This window comes from Macrotis lagotis, chromosome 4 (assembly GCF_037893015.1).
Source record: "Macrotis lagotis isolate mMagLag1 chromosome 4, bilby.v1.9.chrom.fasta, whole genome shotgun sequence".
Classification (NCBI taxonomy): Eukaryota; Metazoa; Chordata; class Mammalia; order Peramelemorphia; family Peramelidae; genus Macrotis; species Macrotis lagotis.
The window spans coordinates 60,953,641-60,967,747 of record NC_133661.1 but is presented as its reverse complement, the minus strand read 5'-3'; the positions used below and the strand labels follow the sequence as shown (position 1 = coordinate 60,967,747).

Below are 14,107 nucleotides of genomic sequence, written 5' to 3'. Positions count from 1 at the left end.
ACCATCCATGTCATCTTTGAGAGTTGATCAATCAGCTTCTACTTAAATACTCCAATGACAGGTCATCCCAAAATAGTCTTTATTATTTACCATTTTTAAATCTCTTAACTCAGTATGGTCTATGTTTTCTCAATTCCTACCATATCTTCTTTGGTCAAAGAAACCACAGTAAGTATTCATTGAATTAAAATGATGTGACAGAGAAGAGAGATGGTCTTCAAAATGTCTCACTAATCATAGGAACACACTTACACACATAAAGATGCAAGGACAACATCATTCTAAGATTGTACAGAGCTGTGTCTTGGAATTTAGTAAAGGAAAAGATTTGTGTCCTTGGGTTTTTAAGTGCCTAGTGAAGATCTCTAAGAAATAGAATCATTCAGTCCATCAAACTGATTGAACCTTTCACCCCTCTGGACTTCCTAGTGAAGAGCCTTGATTTGACAAGGTACAAGGAAAGTCAAGGACTGATCAGATTTAATGACTGTTTCTAACACTAACTGGCTAGGCAACCTTAGGCAAGTCACAACCTCTGTGGGTCTCTGTTTCCTCATCTGTAAAGTGAGGGGGCTGGATTTCATTGTTTGAATTTCCTTCTGAGGCTAATATTTTGTGAAAGAGGGTTACCCCGGAGGAAAAACAATGAGCACTCTGAAACCTCTTTGACTTGGGTCTGCCCACTGGTTCCCTGCAGAAGGGAGAAAACAGTTCCAAGTTGGTTCAGGTCACATCCCTGAAAAGGCAGGAGATGGGAAGTCTAGACTTGCCTGTTTTTCCCTCCTACACTAAGGGTGGGCCCCGGCACAGGAGCACAGCTTAACTGTCCAATGCCTAGACAGGCTAACCAATTTTTCTGCCCTTGTGTTCTCTCTCTCTCTCTCTCTCTCTCTCTCTCTCTCTCTCTCTCTCTCTCTCTCTCACACACACACACAAACACACACACACACAAATATATACTCTATGTCACACACATTATCACACACACATACATACATACTCTTATACATCACACACACAAACACACTCTCACACATACTTTCTTTCACTTTCACCTCAGACACAGACATGCCCTTTCTCACACACATTCTTACTCTCAGACATATACTCTTTCTCTCATATACACACTTTCTCTTTCTCTCTCTCTCTCTCTCTCTCTCTCTCTCTCTCTCTCTCTCTCTCTCCCTGGGAATTCCAATTTAATCATGAGGACTAAGTCGATCTGTCAGGGTGACCTTAGGTGGCATTACTAGAAGGGAAGCAGTTGTGTGAAGAGAAAGAAGGCTAGATTTAGATTCAGGAACCCAGTTTACAAATCCCAATTTTGTTATTTACTAGCTGTGTGCCATTGGGCAAGTCAGGAAATCTCTCTGGCTCTCATTTTTCTCTCATCTACAAAATGTGGGTGGTAGGCGTTAGGGATTGTCCTGGATCAGATATTCTAAGTCAGGGTCATAGACCCCCAAGGCTTCTGTGGTTAGATTTGGGTGGTCTGTGAAGTTGGATGGGAAAAAAATTTTTGTCTTTAGTTTCATTAACCTCTAATTGAAATCCAGTATTTCCTTTAATTAAAAATGTAGGCAACAAACCACAGTAGTGTTAGCAGTACTTGTGACTTTGTCTTGAATAGAAATCAAAGACTTTTCATATCATGTTATAGTTGCTGCAAATATCACAAAATACTATTTATGCTTCTTACTACTTTGAAATTATTGTAGTTATTAGATTTGCTACTACATAGATGACTGTCATATGATTTTTCTAAAAGATTTTAATAACTTCATTTCAATATAACAGATTTCTTTTTTAATTCTATGCATTTATTTTGTGCATTTCTGAAAAAGAATAACAAGGCTTCATCAGACATTGCTAAAAAGGGTACATGATATGAGGAAAGAATCCCTGGCTAAATGAATGCTAGGGTACCTTCTAGCTCTAATATTCTATGATCCTGTGAAGGACTGTGTCTGCAACAAGGAAGAAATATGTCTGATCATACTCTGACCTTCAGTTAGGATAAGGCATTTTGTGTGCCTGAAGAAAAGGGGAGAGGGATGGCTAGGTGGTGTAGTGGATAAAGCACCGGCCTTGGAGTCAGGAGTACCTGGGTTCAAATCCGGTCTCAGACACTTAATAATTACCTAGCTGTGTGGCCTTGGGCAAGCCACTTAACCCCATTGGCCTGCAAAAAAAACCTTAAAAAAAAAAAAAGAAAAGGGGAGAGACTGCTCCCCCTATTTTCTATATACATGCACAACATCATCTAATACATTGGACTTAATTATCCATAACAAATCTATGTAACCTACAAAGTAGAAATTTCTTGCATTAGATTCTCAAAGATAACATCAACAAATTGGGATGGCAGGGTACTCTGAAAAGAGTCAAACATCATGGTAGTCCCATGACACTGATGCTCAAGGCTCAGCCTAGTCATGTACAGAGAAGCAGTTGGGTCATTAAGTGATGAAAACAGGTGCAAAAACAGAAATAGTTTTCAATCTCCATCTTTTTTCTGCAGAGGGCAGTGATAGAGTAGAAAACAAGGGGGCAGAGGATGCTGAGAAACACTTTTTGTCTAGGTCATCAATAAGCAATTTTACTGTCAGCACTTTAAATATGACATCTTTGTACAATGACCAATGAATTGATATATTATTTAAGGAACTGGACTGCAGCTAAGGAGATTAAATTTTTTTTATTTTATTTTATTTTTGCAAGGCAAATGGGGTTAAGTGGCTTGCCCAAGGCCACACAGCTAGGTAATTATTAAGTGTCTGAGACCGGATTTGAACCCAGGTACTCCTGACTCCAGGGCTGGTGCTTTATCCATTGTGCCACCTAGCTACCCAGAGATTAAATTTAATAGGTATAAATGTAAAGTTGAACTTTTGGGGTGATAAAATTCCAGAACCTGTATTAAAAAATAGTAGGTGTTTTGGTGGTCTGAGAACTTGATATGAATGTGACATCAGTGTGTCATATCTTCATAAAAGTTTAGGGAGCAGGAAGAGGATAGTGTATAGAATCTGCCCTAGCCAAACCACACCTCTAAACAATTCTAGGTATGATATCTTAAGAAGGGTATAAATAATTTGGAATGTGCCATGGGACAGTGACCAAAGAATGAAGGAAAGGATAAGTATTTACACAATGCACATGATGTGTGAGGCACTGTGTTAATCATTTTATAAATATTATCTCATTCAATCCTCACAACAATCTTGGGAGATTGGTGAACCAAGTGAAGGTGCAATTTTCCCACAATGACATGCATCTGGTTGGGCAGCACATTGAATCGGTCCAGTCTATCTTGAAAAGGCATAACAGAGTACAAAAAAGGGATAAGGTATACCCTCATCACACATCTGTAACTGGTCATTGTGGCCAATGATGCCAAAAGACATTTTGACTCAAAATTCACTGCTTTAACCCCAGTGTTCTCTCAGTGATGCTTTATTGCTATGAGTCATGGAAAACCACATCTTTTTAGGATCAAAATTCTAGGTACCCAAAAGGTCAGTGGTGGAAGTGAGCCTACTGGAGCATATGACTAATGAGGCTTTGTAGGTAAAAAATGGCATAGGAGACTTCATCAAGGACATATCTAAATAGAAAGGGAAGTCAGCTGGTCAGACAGAGAGCAGAAGAGATAGATAACCCAAGTGTTCAAAGGATGACAAATGTAAACTGGAACCTTAGAAGTCATTGAGTTCAACCCACTCAAAGGCAACTGAGGCACAAAGAGGTTCAGTGATTTGACTGCTCTGCACTTAGGTTAGAACGAAGACCTTCAGCACATTGGGTAGTTCCTCTAAGGAGAATTTATGGAAGATGGTGATCTAGAATCACACAGGATGGGTCCATTGACTGGATGGAAGTTTTTAGAGATGGATTCAAAATCTACCTGTACTGGGATTCCACCCATCATTGCAGATCACAGCCCATCTAAGCCTTCTCATTCATCCTGGGTGATCCCTATCCATCGATTCCCAAACCACGTTTTTTTTTGGTTGTTTTTTTTTTGCAAACGTTTCTTGCTGGGCATTCACCTGTCTCTTGAACATAACTTAGAAGACTCCTGGGATAAATGGAGTAACCAATCCACTGACCAGACCTATGGGAAATCCTATAGCAACTGACTTTCCTGATCCTAGCGCCTCACAGGTCAGTCTGTCCTCATTATTACTGTGGAATAGAGGAAAAAAAAAGCCCAGATGGCCTAGACATCATCACAAACAAATTGCTTTCTCTCTCTGGGCCTCAATTTCCCCTTCTGGCTAAGTATTTATCCCACTTGTTCTGTCTACTACAAGGGGCATCTTGAGGATAGGATAGGATGCTTTGTGTAAGTATTTTAGAAAGTCAGAAGTGTTTTAGCAGTTTAAAGTGGTGTTATTGTTTCCTGAGCTCCCACTGTGACTGGGCTGGAGATAAAATGAATAACAGGAAAATAGTATATAGAACAATGTTAGCAAGATGCTCAGGGTTTTACTCCACTCAGAGCAAAAGGCTCTTCTATAGAAGCCAAGTAGACATCTCGGGAGGCAGTAATGCCAGGGGAGTTGAGAATTCAAAAGCCCTTTTACTGTTTCTAATTCAGCCAACAATCTAAAAACTAGAGAAGACTCATCCCCTAAGGGATTTCATCCAGAAGTGGGAAAGAGGGCTGGATGCAGGGGAGCTATGGTTAGAATTTATGACCAGGTTGGATTGCAGATTTCCTATGGGATGTGTTGGCTACCTTTTCCTCCTCTAAGGAAGAAAGCAAAGGTTATTAGCCAAGGGTATCTGGAAATGAAGAATGCTGACTAAGGTTGCCCATCCATGTTATGGGAGTTGTGTCCAATCATTTCTTCCTTTACCACAATAAGAACACAGACTGAACCTCTCATTCTACCTCCTGATCCATATCCAATTGGTTTAGGAACCTTCCTTTGCCAATACAGGTTGGCACCTTCTCTGAAAAGTATAGTCTTAGCTGCAGTTACAGGAGCACTGATGGCCAATATGTGTCTGAGGCAAAACTTGAACTCGGGTCTTCCTGACAAAGAGTCCAGTTCTCTTTCCTCTATGCCCCTTCAGGTGCTGGATGGCACATTTGGTTCTTTCAGGAAGATAATGTGCTAAAGGAAACCAGTCACCTTCTACCCAATCCAAAGTATTTTCTCCCTGTTTCCACCCATCATATATCATGAAAGTCATCTTCCTAAGGTTCAACTCCAATCAAAAACCTTCAGTTGCTCCCTGATCTTGCCTATCAAATCCATGATAAATTCTGGCCATTAAAGATCTCAGTGATTGGCTGTCAACTGATCTTCCTTTCAGGACTCAACTCGACTTCTCTGGTCCCTCTCCTGCCTCCCAACTTTTTCATAGGCTAACATCCATTCCTGGAAGGGCCTTTCCTTCCAGCCTTCTCCTTCCCTCCAGACTGGGAGAGGTCCTCTCTTCCCATTAAAGTACAATTCCAGTGCCAAACCCTCTATAAAGCCTTTCTCACTTCTCACTCTGACCTATGAAAGTTCTCTAAAACTATTTGTAACATTTTGTTCAAAGATGTTTTTTTAATTTATCTGGCTCACTTTGGCATTCTAATTATTTAGTTAGCATCCTTTCTCTCTATTAAACCTATAAGTTCCTTATGAGCCTGTCCAAAATCCTACAGACTTTGATATTCCCAGGACCCTGTATGCAGGTATTAATAAACAATTTTCTAAAAATCAAATGACCTGGAATGGACTAGGCAGTTCTAGAAGGGGATTGTCACAAGGCTTCTGGAGAAGATCCTTATCTCCCTGCTTCTATTACCCTTCACTTTTCTTCCTTGTAATATTTCTTCAGAGGAGGAGGCACCTACAAACCAACCAACCAACCAACCAACCAACCAACCAACCAACCAACCAACCAACCTAAGACTAGCAGGGGAACGAAAGGATGAGAAAAAGCAATTACCCAAATTGGAAATCAGTCAAGACACCCAGACTCACACCCACTAAATATAGAAAACAGATGCTCATCACACACAACGCTTCTTAGGTACAACAAAGTAAAGATGGGAACAATAAGCAGTTCGAAATTAAAGGCAATTACGGCGGGTTACTGTTATTTTATGAATATATCAAGACACTAACATGACAGCCTGGCTATGAAAACAAAAACATCTGAAAATCTACTTTATGTATTTTGATTTGCTGCCATGGAAAATTAAGGTGGAATTTTAATTTGTAAAAACTCATGTATTTCTGAGAGGGAGAGAACCCCATATGCACCTGCCCCTTCCCCCCATTATGTAGCCCCCTCCCCCTTTCCTTTGAAACATGTCATGCTCCCAACAGCTAGGGCCTCATTTGCCATGTTTAACTGCTGCTGAAATGGAAAGTCATGCAAATAAGGTAATTCTGAGGAGCAAACTGCTTAACTATGCTAAACGAGTGATTACATTGATTTAGCAATGCCAGGCCAACTCACCAGGGCGGATGGGGAGGGGGCACCTAGGCCCCTACCCCCCATGGAATCCACTCCATGACTTCTTCCTCTCCTTAATCAAACTGTGAGAGAGTGGGGCCCCCTAATCCAATAGAGCACCAGCTAGCTGGTTGAGTCCTGAATAAAGCAGAAATGGTTGCAGTTGCCAACTAGTGAGGCCATGATTTGGTAAAATGGTGGTCCATGTCCCATAGGACTTTAGCAACAAAAGAACTGGATTTGTAATCAGGAAGACACTTTGAAGTTGTATGACTTTGAGCAAGTCACCTTGAGGCTTTTTGAACCTTTGTTTCCTCATTTGTAAAATGAGGGTAATAATGGACCCTAACAAGGGAACCTTCCAGGGTTGGTGTGAGGATCACATGAAATAATATGTATAAAATTTTTTGTAGACCTAATTAAATGCTAGTTAAATGTTAACTATTAAGGAAGAGCAGAGTTGGAAAGGAAGACAGGTCATCCTGTTCAATCCTACCTAAAGCATGAATTCTTTTTCCTTATAATGTAGCTAGCAAATGGTTACTTGGCCTCTCATTGAGCACCTCCATGGATGAGAAGACAGGTCATGCAGTGAAGACCAAGTCAGGGAGATACTGATTTCAAATTGGGCTTGAGGGCTGTGTGACCTTGGGTAAATCACTTAACTGTTTGTCTCAGTTTCTACCTCTATAAAATGATCTGAAGAATGAATGGCAAACCACTCCTCTATCTTGGCCAAGAAAACCCCAAAGTCAGACACAACTGGAATAACTGAACAATAAATTGGAATGTCTTCCAAGTTTTCAATTGTTCCTATCCAACCATTTTTTACAACCCTCTTTTAGAATCATTGGAAGGTACTGGCCTTCACACACATGAAGGCCTAACCTAACCAGGCTTCTTGCTGTTCCCCATCTATGGACTCTCCATTTGCCAACTCTGTCTATTTGCACAGATGTCTCCTATGTCTGTAAGACATTCTTTACTTTACCCTTCTATGGAGGTGTCTCCCCAACCTCCAATCTCCCTCGATCCTTTGATGTCCACTGTATATACATCTAAATGTGCACATTTCCTCCAAATAACCTGTAAGCTCTCTAAATGCAAAGGCTGTTTTTGGTTTTTCTTTTTTTTTTGTCTTTGGCACATAGTAGGTGATTAATAAATACTTAGTGAGTAACTGATTGATCTTTTAAGGTCCAATGAGTTTAACTCATTTTTCCAGGATCATATATCTAACAGTCATCAAGGATGGAATTTGAAACCTCAGCTTCTTGGGTTGGGACTGATTTCAGGTCTGAGAACTTCTTGGGGACAAAGCATGGCCCAAGTGGAACCTCACTGGATTTGAAGTCACAGAATCTGAGTGCGAATCTCAATACTCCCTATGTGATCTTGGACAAGTCAGTTCATTTCTTTGAGTCTCCTTTTCTTTATCTGTAAAATATCAGATCTCTAAGGTTCTTTTGAACTCTCATTCTATGATTGTATAAAATGTCCCTGCGTGTGCTCAGTTTCCCATCTGAAGGGTTGGACTCACAAGTAAGAAGAGCAGGCGGCTGACTTCTTAGCTTGCTTTCAGGTCTCTGAAGGCCTGCCCTCCCCGCCAGTATCTCTCCCTTACCTGCTCACTGATATCTGAAATGCCACACAGGAGTTTCATCCCTTTTGCTTAAGGCCTTTGAGCTAGTAAAAGGCAAATCCTGCTGGGAGGTGGTGACAGAATGACCCTTTTCTTACAGAAGGTGGAAACTGTCGGTTATAACTGTATGTTTCAAGTAGTTTTGATGCTATAAAACTATAATGATAGGATTCAGAAAAAGTCATTTCCCTGGGAGGGCACCTGAGTGATGAACCATCAAAGAGAACCCCTGGGGGAGTAAGAAGAGCAGCTAACTGGAGTCCGAAGGCATGAGCAGTCATTGGGTTGAGACCATGTCAATCATTTCTACTATGCTAATGAACCAAGAGCTAGAAATTTCTCTTAGAGAGGAAACAGGAACTTAGTGGGAACATCTAGCAGGGGCCCAAAGTTAAGAAACAGGAAGAAAAGATTGTTTGTTCTTAGCCCTAGGAAAAGTTAATTCCAGGGAAGATGACTAACTCCCCTTGGGAATGTTGGAGACTAGGTCTAGATCACATGGCCTTGACCAAGAGAGGAAGGAACTAAAGTTCATTAAAGGGTACATTAGCCTTAACCAATGGCTGGTGAATATACTTTAGGCAATCAAACCACCCTGAAAGAAATGGGCAAGAGCAGGAATTCCAAGTGACTTAAGGTGCTAGGAATGACACACACACACACACACACACACACACACACACACACACACACTATATATTTTTTTTTTAGGTTTTTGCAAGGCAAATGGGGTTAAGTGGCTTGCCCAAGGTCACACAGCTAGGTAATTATTAAGTGTCTGAGGTAGGATTTGAACTCAGATACTCCTGACTCCAGGACTGTGCCACCTAGTCACCCCTGAATGACATATTATTACAGAAAGAATGATGCCCTAGGGACAGATAGGAAAATTCAGTTGAAAGAAAACTGGACTTCCAGTCAGCATTTCTTATGCTTCCTTTGATAAAAACCAGTCACAATCTCCCTGACCTTCAGTTTCATTATTTGTAAAATGGCAATACTTATAGTCATACTACCTATCTTGAAGGACTTACTTAGGCCAGATTTAAAGTGCAATAGAAATTTAACTTTTGATCATAGTGGATAGACAAGCTGGTCTTGGAGTCGGAAGGCTATGGGTCTTGTGCTACTGGGCAAATACTTTTCCTCTTGGGGCCCTCTCTAAATAAATAGTAGAGAAAACAAGGTTTGTGCATTGGTAGAAGTTCCTCATGGAAAACTTCCTACACAGAAAAAAAAATCATAAGTTCAATAAAGAAATTTAATAAGAACCTTGTGAATGTGTCCCATATGATGAGGAATCCAAGGTTATCTGAGGCTAACCTGTGGGTACTTTAGGATAAGCACTCTGTGCTCATCAGTTTTAGTGTTGTCTGCATTACTTTTAGCTTTGAAGCTGAACAGAGGAGGCAGACATAATGATGAAATCACAAATATTTCAAAAGAGCAGAGTAAGTAGTTACCTAAATCACAGTCATGTTTTGGTTGAATTAAAAAAAAAAAATAGAGTTTGTTCTGTCTGGCCAAGAGGCTCCCAGAAGAGTGCTCTGCACAAATGAGGGGTCCCAGGAAGAATGAAGTGAACCTGAATTGAATTCCCCACTTTTGTCTCTTATCTGCTCTGCAGACTCAGAGCCTGTAGGGTGGCAATGGGGCCTGACCCTGATAACAGACTATTTCCTGTTGCTCACCTTATCCTTTTAATAAGACCCCTCATCAGGAAGGGAGAGAGAGTACTCAGAGGAAACACTCAACCTCCAGTCCAGCTCTGAACAATAAAAGACACATGAAGGCTACCCTAGAATCACCCAGCCTTTTCTCATTTTAATTTCCCACCTGCCCCTCATATTTTCAAAATGGAGCTCTTTTATTAACACTCATTGCAGCAGATCTGAGTGAGTCAGAATCCCAGATTCCTAGGAATCAGAGCAAGCATGCCCTGAGCTGCCTCAAGTCCCCCACTGGTGCCTGCCACAAAGCCTGGTACCACCACAGGCTCAATAAATGTGGGAGGATTGATTCAAATTTAAATGCCCCTGGGCAAAGTATTCTATCAGAATCTGGCATCTGTGTGTGAATGAGTCTCTCTTGTTCCTGTTGAGGACACATGTTCTCTGTGATCTGAAGCATTCTTTTAACCTCTTGGACTCAGACTCAGTTTCCTTCTCTGTAAAAGGGAAATAATTCTCAAGGGTTATTGAGATGTTTAGGGGAGGTAAAATATAAAACGTATTGTACTATAAAAATATCAGCTGTTGTTATTATGATAAACTCTACTTAAACCAGCAGATTTTTGAGAAAAGATCACAACATGGGGTATAGCTTTTGGAAAACAGCCCCTAAAAGATGTGGGACTAGGATTAGGGGACCAAAGAAAACCTTTCCCAACTTTAAAAGTCTAAACAAAAGCCGTCCTGTGAAGAGTGGACTCTCCATCTTTTAAGGAGGGAATGTTGAAGAGGCCTTAATGAACTGGGATTCTTGAATCAGAGAATATCAAATAATCTGATTCAGCCCCCTTATTTTACAGATGAAGAAACTGAGGCCCAGAAATGGAAAATAGTATACTCAACTCTTAGTTGATCCTGGCTTTAAATCTATGATGCCTGGAGTCAACTCTTAAGGCTCAGCTAGGTGACTCAGTGGATAGAGCTCTGAACCCCAAGTCAGGAAGTCTCTTCTTTTAGAGTTCAAATCCAGCCTCAGACTCTTACTACTGTGTGACCTAAGCAAGACCCTTAACCATGTTTGCCTCAGCTACTTCATCTTAAAACAAGCTGAAGAAGAAAATGTCAAATCAGTCCAATGCCTTTGCCAAGAAAACCTCAAATGGACACAAAGGGTTGAACACAATTGAAAACGACAACAACTTGATTCAGTCTACTCTATAGATTCATCTCTCCTCAAAATAACTCCTAAGGGACCAGGGCAGCATGAGAAGATGGGATGTATCATGGAATAGATTTAAATCCAGTTTCTAGGACCTCAAAGTCCAAATCCTTTCCTGTGTAGCCTACCATAACCTGGGGCTTAGATTCTTTTTCAGAACCAGAAAAAAAATATCCCATCTCTTTTCTTTTCCAAATGCCCATCCATTTGCTTTGGAGACCAGTCCCAAAAAAGCAAAGTTGGATATCAAAGAGAAGCTCCATCTCTGGTCATCAAAAGATGCAGTAGAGGAAAGGGGGCCAGGGAGACTCAGCCAAAACAAACAGAAGAGGAGTGTAAGCATCCAAAATGAACTGTCATTTGTTTAGAAGCAGGGCTCCTGGGACTCATCTTGCTTCTCTGGGGCCAAGGGAGGGCAGTAAGGGCAGGGGAAAAGGAGGCTGTTTTAGAAGGAAGCTTAGTGAGCCAGGGGGCCCCTCTCTCTGTCGCCCAGCAAGCCAGCAAAGAGCAGGGTCTGGTTGAGATGCCACAAGGAGAGGCATAATTGGTGTTTCAGGAAGCTGTTCTGGGTTTGCTTCAATCTGTGAAGAGTCTTCTTCAATTTCCTGTTCCTCAGACCCCAAGCAAGCATCTCAAAATGCCTTTGCTTGATGATAATCAGAGGACACACATCCGTCATTCCCACTAAGAAGCTTCAATTCCTCAGAGGATAAACCTTAGAGAGGGTTTTGCATACCAAATTCTAACCCAGGCTCCTGCCTCACTCCTCGCTACTGTGTGTGTGTGTGTGTGTGTGTGTGTGTGTGTGTGTGTGTGTTCACTCTACAACCTTCCATCACTACTGTAATTCATCCTTATCTTCCCTCCTTTGAAATTTTCCAATACTTTTACTTTGAACCCTACAGTTTGCTATTTGATTGACTATCAAACTGCCTTAATTAAATGTGCATAACCAGACTCCCCAAGTAGAGGGAAAGCTTCTGGAGGGAAGGAATTATATCTTCTAATTCTCAAGGAGACTAGCTGTCCCTTTGACAAGCAAGTCATTCTGATCTATGAGACCCTAGGAAAGCAGAGAGTTTACAGCTAACACACAATTTCTGTTTGATGATTAATTATTCCATTGATGAGGGAATATCTCTTATGCAGCTACCTTTGTGGGTATGCCACATGGTAGAGAAGAATTCTACAGAAGAACAGGAAAAAAATAGAGTCAGACAACAACCTATATATAGATGGTGTGGGTGGAAGAATGTGGCTGGTTTATTGTATAGTGTTCCCGCTCTGAGGCAAGTCCAAATCCTGCTGGTAGAACCAGAGAAACCTGGCATGAGATGTGATATCACATGTTCTCCTTCAGAGTCAAGGATAATGTACTACAGTGGCAGTCTTCTCCAGGCATCCCTCTCTCCACAACATCCTCCAATTACTGTCTGAGTTGTCTAATAAAGTGGTGAGGGAAGGGAAGATCTTTGCTAAGGATGGAGTCAGTTGAGTCTCACTCAGGAGGCAAAGTTGGACCAAAGTTTGCATAAAAATAGGTATCTGGGGATTTTAATGGGAATGTAAGCTCAAAAATGAGTTGAAGTTGTGGCTTGGCAGCCAAAGAGAGTGGCAGTAAAACATGCATGGGGTGTATATCATGGGAGATGACAGTCCTCTTCCAGATTGTCCACTATGGGAAGACTACCTCTGGGGTACCATGTTCAAAGGCAGAAGAGACATTGACAAGTTGGAGCATGTGCAAAAGAGGATGGCCAGGACAGTTAGAGGTCTGGGGATCATGTCCTACGAGCAAGGATTAAAGGAAGTTCAGCCTGGAGATTAGACCTGGTTAGGAATGTCTGGGGCAGGAGGAGGATGATCTAGAATCCTTGAATGGGAAGAAGGTCCTATAACCTCTTGAGGAATAGCTACATGATCCCAGAAGAGTTATAAATGAACTTCAGTTTATGTAATTGATGTCTTCTTATAAGCTTTTACTAGAACAAATTTTGTTGAACCAAATTCCACTTTAAATGTTCCAGAAGGATTTACTATTAAAGGAATCCTGTGTCGATGTGATTGGTCAAGAGAAAAGAATACTTGATAGTCTTGATAGTCTTGCCCACAAGCTGGCATCTCTGACATTTAATGATGGGATGTGGCCACAGTTCCTATCCAAGTCAGTCAATTCCTTCCCACCAAATAAGGAAACCTTCCTATCACCACCATGAAATCTGCTCTTTCAGGCTAAACACCCCCAGACAGGAAAGACCCAGGCCTTCCCCTGCCACCCCCAACCCCACACACATGTGAGAGACTCTGTGTTTTAAATAGTCCTAAAAGCAAAGAGCTCTGTGTCCGCAACTTCCCTCCTTTTTCCCCGTCACTCCCACCTTCACCCCTGCTTTTCCAATTGGCTGCCAATGTTGAATAGTACCTGCTTTATGCACTGCAGCCGGTCATTGGTCTGCTGTATGTGCCGGTCCATAGAATTCATTCTGATTGTCTCCTCTTGCCTTCTACCTGAAAGCCATTCACGTTTTCCAGCCTATGGTAAGAGAAAGAGAAGAAATCATTACTCAGGGCTATTTCCCTCCATTTCCCCAAATAGTAATATCCCTACTGTAGAAATCCTGTAAACTCAACCTTTGTAATTCCAGTACAATGACATTCCCTCAAGTCACTTAAGGACACCTGGACAGGTAGAGCAGACTCCAGTCAGAATTTCTGTATAGGCTTTCACAGAAATTCATTTGAAAAGGGAAAAGAAAGAGTACTCTGCCCCATTTCCCCCAGTTCACACACACACACACACACACACACACACACACACACACACACACAATCTGTCCATCTGTCTCTTTCTCTGGGTCATACTGGATGGGAGTAGACCCTGGGAATGCTAATACACATCCAATCCTCCCTACCCTTGAAGAATTTATATTCTTGCAAAGAAGAAAACTTGTACATCTTTAGCAGAATATAAAATGAATGTAAGCAAGACTGGGGAGCAAGGGCTGACTGTGGTGGGCTTCCAGGAAAGACTTTATGACTGAATCTTGAAGGAAGAAAAGGAATCCATGAGATCAAGATGAGGGGAAATGGAGAGGGAGGAGAGAAAAG

The 14,107-nt window shown here is 41.4% G+C and overlaps 1 protein-coding gene across 12 annotated transcripts in view; it reads right to left on the bottom strand.

The window, feature by feature from the left end:
• ZMIZ1 (zinc finger MIZ-type containing 1) overlaps positions 1-14,107 on the bottom strand; it is a 436,554-nt gene that overhangs the window by 180,645 nt on the left and 241,802 nt on the right. For all 12 annotated transcript variants that reach the window (XM_074232937.1, XM_074232935.1, XM_074232934.1 and 9 more), the window contains one exon: positions 13,422-13,532. In XM_074232937.1, coding sequence (XP_074089038.1) covers positions 13,422-13,481 — 60 coding nt within the window. In that variant the 5' untranslated portion in view covers positions 13,482-13,532. The remainder of the gene's footprint in view (positions 1-13,421; positions 13,533-14,107) is intronic.